Source organism: Belonocnema kinseyi, chromosome 7, assembly GCF_010883055.1.
Source record: "Belonocnema kinseyi isolate 2016_QV_RU_SX_M_011 chromosome 7, B_treatae_v1, whole genome shotgun sequence".
NCBI classification, from domain to species: domain Eukaryota; kingdom Metazoa; phylum Arthropoda; class Insecta; order Hymenoptera; family Cynipidae; genus Belonocnema; species Belonocnema kinseyi.
In genome coordinates, this window is record NC_046663.1 from 52144945 (window position 1) to 52157055 (window position 12111).

Consider the following 12111-nt stretch of genomic DNA (forward strand, 5'->3'; position numbering starts at 1 on the left):
ATACGCCAATTAGCACAAATGGTAAGTTCCGACAGTGCCTACAAGTGTGCCTACTGGCCGGTAGATGGCAATACCGGTTTCATATGTATACACCTGGTAGATTGCAACTTTAGTGGACGAAAATCCAGAAAAGTCCAAAAAAGTTTCAGAAAATGAATAGAGACTGGGTGTTTAAAATAGTGAGGCATCAGAAGTGAATTACATGGTATTTAAAGGGTCGGTCTGATTATGAATGAGAGAGCAACATAGCATATCAATGAGCATAAATTTTTATCGCCCAGATTGTTATGGGTTAGAATGAAAGTGGGAACCAGAAGATTATTTATCATAGCATTCTACACTCTACTTAATGGAAAAAGGAGTGATTTAAAAGACGCCTTCTGGGACACTTTAAACGATACTGTATAGGTACATGTGACCATGCACGGTGAAAAATCGCTAACCGGCCTGAACATCCAGAGTCCCAACCTGACTATATTTGTGGTTTAGCTATAGAACAGCCCCCTAGATGGTTTAGCGTACCATTCGTGAAGTATCAAAATTTAACGGTTAGCTTCACTATCCCAGAGTGTAATGTTGACGATCCTGGAGTTTAAACCTGATTATCCTTGGAATTTTAGCTTGATTATCTCGAAGCTTTAACTTAATCATATCAGAGATTCAACTTTATTATCTGATGTCCTTCTTCTGCCTACATTCATATTCATGAAATTAAGAAATGGAAATCTAAATTAATAAATGAAACCTGATACACAATAATGGCATTGCCTGAGACATGATTTGATATTAGAGTGGTCCAAATTTTGTTCCCTTTGAATTTTCATTGATATCGCCCGGAAATTTGTTTGAAACTGATAATAAATATTAATATCAATATTAATCTAAAAAAAAAGGCTCCGACTAGCTACTTCAAGGAAAATTTGCATTTAATATTATCCACTTAGAAAATTTGAAGAACACTTCAATTATTCTTTCTTTTGTAGAAAAGTACACTCACAAAAAAAGAGGTTTCTTAAAATATGATTCTCTTTAACGTTTATTAATTATTCGTTTATAACCTAAATAATTAATTTCATTAATTGATTAAGTTTGTTTAAACTATGTTATTTGCTAATTTGGAATTAATTATTAAGTGACTCTACGTGAAAAATATACAAATAGGTAAAAATTTCAGAAAAAACGCATCTTTCTAGCATTAAGCAATGAAAATATTATTAACAATGACAATAAATTGTTTTAAAAGTGGACAAAAAGTTAAACAATTTTGAAAAAATTGAAATTTTTAACATAGTTCAAACAGAATATTATTAAAAATAATAATAAATTGTTCGGACAATTCTTTTTGTTAAAAATAATGAACTATTGCCTCAATCTAATTGAAAATAGGGAAAAAATGCTAAAAACTCGCAAAATCCATTTTTTCACTTATGGGTTTTTTTTGGACCCTATACAACAGACTTATGGAATTGATATTTAAAAAGTAATATTTTATTCGTATTCTATGGCAAATTTTGTAGAGAAATGATGAGTTTTAACTCGATTTATTTTTGCGTGGATTCGAACAGATTTCCGGCTGATACGCGCATACAAATTCATTTAAAAAAATTCAATGCATTTTTGGACCACCCTATTGCATATGCACAAAAACTTTGAAAACATAGTGTTTTGAGCACGATAGTTTAAAAACGGAGTATTACAAATCTCACAAGTCTTGTTTCTTTATCAACAAATACAAACATTTTGAGCACGTTTTCAGTCGAAAATGAAGAGGACACGCACTGATTTATGAGATACGCGTTTCTCCTTTATCCCCCGGAATTATATGGAAGTTGTCGTTTAAAATAAAAAACAAATTCACTAAACATACTCTCCACCATGTTCTCCACATTTTATTACTCTTCACGCATGTTTGAAATATCAATAAATGGTTAAAACTAATTAAAAATGTTTCGAAATGCGTTTACGGTGTCGGGTATGTTCGCTCTGCGTTCGGTAAAGGTCGTGACGCAGCTACTTCTGATTGACATTCTGTAGTGTCGATTTGACTATCCTGATATTAAGTCTAAAATAATCGGTAGATATTCAAAGAGACTATAAAAAAATGTACTAACTGAATATAAAGCAAAAATTTCTGATGATACTTGGTACTATCTATAGATAGTTCTATAGAGAATTAAACTGACCATCTAAATTTTTACACTCCAAGTTTGACTTTTTAGTTTTCTCCGTGTGGAGAAAAAAACAATCTACTAGAAGATATGAATGGATGGTTTGAAGTCCAAGGCGAAAGTACGGATAGAGTGCATGGTCATTCAAGAGATCCGAAAACGAATGGTATCGAGGACAGATTAGTTTAGCTTATGCTAAAAAAGGGCTAGTTTATTAACAATACTTGGTGTATAGGCATACAATTATATTTTTTAAACTCGGTGCAGAGGTGAAAGCTACAGTATAATATACTTTATTGTTGTGGATGAGAGACTAAAAATTCATAAGGATTATGAGATGTATTAAATATATGCAGAATGAATCATACTTTTTAGTTCCAAAAATTAACCCCGGTCAACGATGGAGAAGGAAGATAACTGACAAGGACAAAGCAGGCGCGAATCAAGAAAGAGAATTTTCAGAAACCGGAAGCTCGGATAGAATTTCAGAATAATAAATCCGCGTAGTTATGAACGAAAAGAAGCAAGCGTATCTAAAAATGATAAACAATACAGGCCTTAGCGATGAAGAGAGAAATAGACTAGAAAATGACTATAGGAGCAAGAACAGAAAAGTAAAAATACTAGATAAAGAAAGCAAGGGAAAAATCAAAGCGGAAGAAGATAAGAAAATACAAAACGATATTTAAGGAAATAACAAAATTCTGTCAAAATGTTTCATGACTAGAAATAAAGGAGGTAGTAGTACCGAGTTATTCGGCTTTGCGAATAGCAAGAGTAGAATGATATATGAAAAGAACGGAATAAAAGCCGTTTGGACATACTTTTTTAAGGAATTATTTGTAGGTGAAGCTATGGAGAAGCACAACTGCGATATAGAAATCGATATGTTAGAAAACCCGGTTGAAACAATCTGCCTCTGAGGTTATTAGGGATATAATTGAGGGGTTACGTATACTTAGAAAGCAAAAAACCCCGCTTTTTTGTGATTTTTTAAAAGAAGGGTTTTATTTATTGTAGGTATATATTATACAATTCGTGTAACATATGTTTCAAGTAGTTATAGTAATCTTTATATCTAGAAATATTATAAAACACGCGAGTTACAGTTAATTTTGCAGAGTTTTTTTTTTTAAAACGGAGCTTAGAGCCGGTGAACGCTCTATCTCCATAACGGCTCAACCGATCGCTAACAAATGTTTAATGTTTAGCAGATATTTTAATTTAGCACGCTATTCTTTTTTTTTTTAATTGGAAAATAAGACACTTTTATCAAAAATCAAATTTCAAACATCCGCAATTTTTTTTAAAACTTAAATTTTTATAAGAATCGCACGATAAGTACATGGGAATATAGTATTTTAACTAAACACTTTGTATTTTTTGTTTGAGATAAGCCAGTCATGATTAGCGTGGTTCACCGTATGACTACCTTTCTTATTTGAAGACCTCTGCGAAATCAACGACAACTCGCTTGTTTTTTAAAATATTTCTATATAAAAAATTACTGTAACTACTTGAAACATATGTTATTCGAATTGTATAATATAGGCCTTCAATAACTAAAATCCATGTTAAAAATATTCACAAAAAAAGCATTTTCTTTTTCTCCCTAAGTATATGTACCCTCTTAGGAACTTAAAGAATGGCAAAGCTGCTGGTGTGGTTGATATTGCGTCTAAAATGTTTAAAAGCGATGGCGCTTATATAATTCACTGAATGAAAAAATTTATGAATTTACGTACCGAGATGGGGGAAGTTTCATATAACTGGAAAAAGACGATTATCATCCAATTCACAAAGGAAAGAGCGATAAAAGCAACTACAATAATTAAAGAGGTATCAGAGGTATATTCCAGAATACTTATTCATATGTTAAGGACAGACCACAGAAAAAATTTTAAGGGTAAACAGACCGGTTTTCTATACGTTTGTTTATATGACAAAAGAATTTGATAAAGTGGATAGAAGTAAGCTCTGAAAAGTGCTGAACGAGTGTGGAGTTAATGAATGACTCCTACATGCAGGGAGCAAAGCGAGTGTAAGGCTAAGCGAGTGAAGAAAAAAACTAAAACGAAAACTAAACTAATCTGAGTGGTAAGGTGTTAAGCAACGATGCATTATGTTCTCTTGGCTGTTTATTTTATTCATGGATAGGTGTCTCAGAATTACCCTCTTCGGCGAAGATGGCGTGGACCTCGAGACAGTGAAGAGGCTTGCAGAGAAATTTGAGGAGGCTGGATACTAGCATGAAGAATATGGGTATTAAAATCAACATGGTTAAAACCATGTGTGGACAAAACAAGTTGATAAGTACGTGTATTTCGGAAGGTTATTTACTGCTGAGGGATACCCCGGCGGACAGATAGGCAGGCGTTTAGATGAAGTAAGAAGGTTATCGGCAGTGTAGAAGATATCATCAAAAGTAAGTTTATAAAAAAGAAGACAAAATTGTAATATATAATTCTGTAATTGCACCCACTGTAGTGTACGGTAGCGAGATATGGACTTGCCCAGAAAATTATAATAGTAAAGTCAACACAGTTGACATGAAATTCCTGTGGAATGTATGCAGTAAAACGCTAATGGACAAATTGAGTAATCAGAGGATTCTCAAAGAATTTGGTGCAGAGGAAACACTGTTTGGCAAGAGTGAGAAATATTTCTTTATTTGTTTTGGAGATATTGAAAGAGTAAAAGGAAAGAAAGGCCAAAATTTGTCAATTACAGTCTAAGGTAACAAGGTATAAAAAGCCATAGAAACACAAAAGATTGCATGAGAAAATCTATGGACGCAAAGGAAGCTAAATTTGTATGCCTATACGTAAAAATGTGGCGGCAAATAGTTTATATGAAATGCAGGATGATAAGTGTCAGTGGAGTGAGCGACGCCTGAAATGAAAGACCTTGGATGTGAATGGGCCCGAGTAGAGAGCTAGATGACTTTGTAAAGCTCTTCGCCTGGTGTGGTCGCTAGAGAGATTGATCGGCAACCTGGGTCGGGACAGTGTTCAAGAACAAACTTGTTATTTTAATAAGAAAAACGGGAATTCTTGATTGATCTAAAAGTCTGTACCTCCTCTTACATTTTCCTTTTCCGGTAGTATAACGAGGCTAGAACTGAATGGGCGTTGCTCAAAATTTGAAATTAGGCACCTCGTACAGAAATCTAAGTATGGACCTGATAAGGAACTCGCGAGTTTTCCCTACTTCAGGCGTGGTCCAGCACGTGTAAACTCATAAGGGCCATACATCACATATAAGGCTTTTGCGGATCATTGCCCCACTTAGTCAAAACTTTTCAGGGCATGTTCAATTATTCTAAGGTATAATCTAATTTTAAAAATTATAATAATAAGCAAAAACTACTTTTTTACTGTATTCTTTTTTATCCATTATGTTTCTGTGTACAAAATATTTATAAAAAAATATTGGATGAGAATATTTATATCATCGACACACAACCGCACCAACCATCCAAACTAGATTAGGTTGACCAAACGTTCGACGAGCACGACAATGGCAGATGCATGGAGAATAGGCACAAGGAGACCAAAGTCCTGTACATTGACTTCACAAAAAATTAGCAGGTTTTTTCGCGAAGTACACGCGTCTGAACTTCCTGTGCGTGGAGCTAGTATGAAAATATGTACAAATATGGCCCTCAACGTGAAAAGAATAATATGATCTCAATTCATGTGCAATTAAATACTCTATAAAATATACTCTGTACATTAAATATATAATTTATAAAGTGAAAGTGCAATATCGAAATGGTAAGTACAATACTAAAAGACCTATGAAAATAATTTATCATAAAAGAACGAGTTCAATCACCGAAATTATTTTCCTGTACATATTATCCTTACTTACGTTTCTTAAGTTTCATACGACTTTCAAAAAATTTATACCACATTTACACTTGCGCAGAAAGTTATGACTTTAAACTAATCATTATTAATTACATGGCCCAATAATTTCATAAATAATATTTGACACTTATTGATTTGAGGTTATATTATATATGCTCATTTTTCGTTACATTACTTTGATCTCCTTGTGTCTATTCACCATGGGCAGATGTATGGCGTAACAGAGTATCTCTAGTGAATTCTCGACTTGCTGCAAGACTCCAAAAACAAATTTTTTATAATGTAGATATGTGTTAGTAGTCTTATTATTTTCAATTCTAAACAACGACAGTTAATGACAGATGTTTATATTTTAATTTGCGTGACCGATCGTAGTTTAATTAATTTACTTTTTAAATAGAAAAACTGGTGTGGCCCTTGTCAGTGTCATATTTTAAATGGGGCAAAATAGGGCAATTTCTGCACTGGACTTGATTACAATAAAAAAATGCGTCCGCGACTGATGTTATGTACTGAAACATTGTCCCGTGTAGCCCGTTCAAAAATAAAAAAAATAAAAAATGACTTTCACATATTGTTCGTAGCCATTTTAAGCCTAGAAAAGGATGCCTAATTTTTTAATAATAATAAAGAGCCTTGGTCGCTTAGGCGGTTAGGCGTTCGGAATTCAAGTTGGAAGTCCGAGGTTCGATCCCGGAATCGGTACTTTTGGACATTTTTCCATGTACTTTGACCGAGATTCTGGTGATTTGGATCCCACCTTCAGCTGCAAATTCTCCCATCATGAATTTAACTGCTACCTACTCCCTGAATGCTGGGGTAAAAACAGGCTTTGCCCAATACGTTAAATTAGGCATACTGTTTTCCTCAGATCAATTCATTACAATACAAAAAATGATTGAAAATCCAACTCTAACAAAAATGCCTTTACATATTGGGTTAAAAACATCTTTAGTCTAAGAGAAAAATGAGCTTTCTCATATAAGCATACAGTTAAAAAAACATTTAAATGTTTTATTTTCAACTTTTAATGTGAAAATGTAATTTTTTCATATGTAAAATGTTGTTTTATAGATTTAAAATAAATCCTTATAAATTTTATTTTAAGCCGACTCAATTTTATGTGTATTCAATTTAATTTTACAATACAATATACAATATACAATATACAATATTGTATATTGGAAGGCTTTCCTTGCTTTTTATGATTTTTTATGAAGAAAATTACGAAATTCTACGTTCCCAAAGACTAGGTGTGGTTTTTCACAGTGTCTAAGCTCATCGAAAATACTTGTGCTACATACACCGAATTTTGGTGAATCTAGATACGAGCTTTGTTGTTAGAAAATTACAAGTTTCTATACACAATTAATAATAAATACAGTTTTCTACGAAAAAAATAAATAAAAATTGAGGACCCCAAAATAAAGGTTTAATTTTTATAGTTTTTCTCTAGGTTTTTGTAATAAATTGCGAATTTCTGCAAAAAAAACGACGGAAATTTACGATTTGCGAAAGTTCGTTAAAGTTTTTATCATTATTTTTTCAGAAAATTACGAAATTCTACACACAGTTAAGATGAAACATACAATTTTCTACGAAAAAAACAGCAAAATTGAGGACCTCAAAAAACAGTATAGTTTTTCATTATTTTGAATACGTTTTTTTTTAGAAAATTATAAATTTCTACAAACGCTTTCGAATAATTTCGATATTTGAGAAAATTCATTATTAACTTTTTTGTATCATTAAAGAAATATATATTTTTCACTAATTATCAAAAATGACATTTACAGTGAAAAATTTGTAGACATTTTCGTAAAAATTCATAGATAATTTTAAAAAAAGTTTGGAATTATTCAATTTTAAACTGAATAGAAAAATGTATTTCAAATCAATATAAAATAATTTTTTTCTGTTGATATTAATTACAATAAGTGTAAACACAATGATTTGTGACATGATGAAGTACGCTCTTATTTTATAATTATAATTTGTTTGTATTTAACGAATATCCTTTGTTGTGATCCATTTACGAAATTTTGCAAGTCCAATAACAATTATGTTTACTTCTCGAGGCTTAATACATGCAAATTATAATTCCATTATTATTATTTTTATAGCACAATTATAAAAACTAATATAAACCAGGATACAATTTTTATTGTATTGATTTATTTCGCACCCTTTAATTTGAATATGATATTTATATTTGTTAAATTAACACAATGTTTTAATTATACTAATAATCTACTTAGTTTTGTCATATTTTTACATTGAGTTAATTACAAGTTAGTTACATGAATTAATTTCAATAAAACGACAATTAACTTCATATTTTGATGTTTACTCAGTCAAATTATGTGTTTATAAATAATTTTTGTGTTGGAAAACATTATAATAAAAGTAAAATATTACTTCCAATTTATTTTAAATTACGTTAAAATGATAAAATAAGTGGAATATCGAGAACATCAAAAAATTTCATTCACTTCATTGAACGTTCGTCAATTGGGAAAAATGTATATTACAATGTTTTAAGTGACTGTCCGAATATGTGTGCACGCTGTGAAACTTTTGTATGCACCTCATATAAGTTGAAGACGTTTGCTGATAAATTGATAAAGGTTGGATGCCTTATTTTTACAAAAGATATTTTCTAAAATATATATGTAATTTATAATAATTGAAAAATCTGTATTTGGAAAAGATTTATTGAATCGAGAGGTTCTGTTTGACCTATTTGTATTTTTGTATTTTGACTTCCTCTATGAATCGAATTCATAGCTAGTTTCAAGTTTTTTATTTGTAAAATTGAAAAATATTCTTGAAGTTTAAAGTTTAAAAATGTGAACCTTATTTTTCACTTAAAAAACTATCTCACCGTTCTGGCTTTTCTTCTTCGACAATGCTTCAAAGCTGTAAGTTCGCTGACACCTGGAACAACCCCGACGCTACCAAAAAGTGGTCCAAGAAAAAAAGCAGCAGCCGGCGGACCAGTGGGATATCCAGGAAGAAGGCTTGTAAATTGCTGGTATTGATGATGCTGATGAGTGTGTGAGTGAGTAAGATGATGATGATTATGATGATTAGGATGGTGAAGCTGATGAAGTTGAGGCATAGGGGGCACATTATTACGACTCAGGATATCCTCAATTAAAAAGGATGTCCGACTGGTCGATGTGCCATTTTGTTGCTGAGCCTGTTGCTGCTGACAGGTCGACTGCATCATTCTTTCCCCTTTTCGGATTTGATCCTTCGACTCAGCCTTCCAAATCGACTGGATCATTGGAGAAGTTCCCTTATTCCCTCTTGCCAATCTTAAAATTATTTCTTTGGTGTTGATTTCAATAAAATTTCCAATTTTAAGAAAAAAATCCCTACGATTTTTATTCACTTCTCAAATCCGAATATAATTCAAATCGGGACATTTAGTACCCTGAATCATTTTCAATTTTTGGCCCAATTAACACCACCTAATATTCCCTCCAGTCAAAAAATAATCCTTTGTAGACACTTAAAATTAACACTCAAATTCACAAACCTATTTTTTTAAATAAATCCAATATCCTGTACGATTCCCGAGTTTTTATTTCTCATCAATTCTATCTCATTATATTTGATCTCGCGTCCCGGCAATTTCCGCAATTTTTTTTTCTCGTCAGGGCTCGTAACACTTTTGTCACGCGTGATCATCTGCAGCCCCCGACTTGACACTGCTAGGACCGTTTAGCCCCTATCAGTGCGTCAACTTGCAATTGAGTGTGGTGCACTCACACCCCTTATTTTGGGGGTATCGCTCGGTAGCGTCGCATTGGTTGGCGTCGCGACGCTCGACTTCATTGGGGTTGGCCCCGGATTCGTGGGGGCGGAACTGACGGATGGTTTCCCCTGGTTACCAGAGAATTCATCACGCTCGACTGTATTCTCTCCATCTCCCATACGTTTCTCCAAAAAGCCTTGTATAAACGCATACTCAAGTTTTCACACGAGACTACTCTATTACAGACTATACATACTGAAATTATGGCGTCGCAGAGGTATTCGGAAAACGTCGTCGAGGCGACGCATCGCGACGGATGTATTATTGCGTTTACGTCTTCATATTATACTCGCAGGTAATGCTGCTTTTGCGTTACTTTAGTTCAAACATTAAATCGCTGAGAGGTTCGCCATTCAGATAGAATTTTAAAATAAAGTACAATCAAGAATTGTACAAATGTACACGGTGTATAAAAGAGAGTCTTTTTCTTATTTGTGTATTTATTATTTGAATTCTAAATGCAAATAGAATATGAATATACATAGATAAAAAATTTTAATCGAGACAAATTCAGATGGAGCCATTTTGACGATTTGGATTGGCTGATAACCTTGCTTGTAACTGTTTAAAATTGACCGAGTGTTCAAAAATAAATTTAAAAAATAATGTTATTAGAGAGTTGCGCCGAAAGACTTCTAACCAGCAGTGTCCATTTGGGTTGTTTTATTGGCGGCGCGCCGCCGTTTTCGCTTTTCGGTGGCGTGGTGTGACATAACCGTTTAGCACTTTTTTAACATATAGATAGAAAAATATCAAAATAATAAGTAGAAACAGGAAACCCATTGTTGACATAAAATATTTATTTCAATAGATTTATTTTTAAATCCATCATTTTTTTTATTAAAAAGACTTTATATCTTTTTTTAAATACATTATTTCAAGGAAAATGTGTTCCAAATTGAAAAAAAATCCAGATAGAAAATCTATTTGGTACATTCGATTATAATCTATTCGGATTTCTGAGTTCATCTAGAATTAGCTTCGTTTCGGATTTTTCATTCAATCGATCAAATTTGACCCAGGAAGCTCAAAAACACAATTTAAAAAAATTTTCTTATGTGTGTGTGTGACTTTTTTCTGTTCACTATATATATACACTGCAGTCCGACAATAAAAGCTCCCGTTATAGATGAAAAGATAGTCCAAGGGGGCAAGACAGTGACGCTGCTAGGTCAGCGGAGTAACTTCACAACAACACAGGGGTGTATGAAAAAAGCGAGCAGTATCCTCGGCGGTTAATCTTGTCTGCTTTAGTCATTTTCAGTCATCGACAAAAAGGTCGCAGGACATACACTTTAGTTAAATTTCAGTCACTCAAAAATCTGAGTGGCTGAAGTGGAAAATGAATGAAAATATTTTTTCTTCTACTTTACGAAGTGTTGAGTTAAAAAAATTTAATTTTTCAATTTTCAATATTTTCAGGTTGAAATTTCTAAAAATTATCAAATTTTGAAAATTTTAAAGTTCATGGAATCAGTCTTGAATTTAGAGCATTGAAAATGATCACGTGGATATATATTTTTGGAATTGAATTTGAATCTTTGAACTCTATAATTTCTAAAAGTTAAAAATTCTAAATTTGCAGATAATCTGCATTTCATTTAAACTTGTTCAATTGGAAAGGGTTCCTACTTTCCATTTTATACGTGTAAATTATTGAGCATTCGATTTCAAAGTTTTTTAATCGCAAAATTTTAAAACGTCAATTTGAAAAGTTTAGAATTCAAGATTCGAATTTGAATGCTTCAATTTTTTTTCATTAATTTAAATGAAAAGATGCTTAGCCTTAGAGTTAGAATTTTTTATTTGATTATCTGTGAACAATTTTTGCGAACCGAGAAAGACATGGGAAATGACAGGCGATTTTTTTCTTCGATTAAAATGGCCACCCTGATATATGTAGGTACAAACTTAAAAATCAGTGCTTTTATAAAGTTTTATTTTATAGTACAAACATTTTCACGTTTATTATGATATCATAAAACCAATATGGCAAAACTACAAATAAAAAAATATTTTTTAAGACGAAACTCCAATAGAAACGATTCTTACGGCTCTGATTGTTTATGGTTTGGCGAGTCCCGAGTTTGTACGAAGGAGATAAAAGGTACCCCCGAAACGGCTTCTATATAGCGGGACTGCAGTGTATCTCGAAAAATTAAAGAACAATGGTAATGAAATTTGAAGGAATTGTAGGTCCAATCAATATCTAGGTTTGATAGGATTTTGAGCTAGATCGATCATTTAT

General features: G+C 32.4%; 1 protein-coding gene across 1 annotated transcript in view; it reads right to left on the reverse strand.

The window, feature by feature from the left end:
* The window catches only part of LOC117176782 (brain-specific homeobox protein homolog), a 35030-nt gene extending 25758 nt beyond the window's left edge, over window positions 1-9272 (reverse strand). The window contains exon 1 of the mRNA XM_033367079.1: window positions 8925-9272. Coding sequence (XP_033222970.1) covers window positions 8925-9272 — 348 coding nt within the window. The remainder of the gene's footprint in view (window positions 1-8924) is intronic.
* Between the last annotated feature and the right edge of the window lie 2839 nt (window positions 9273-12111).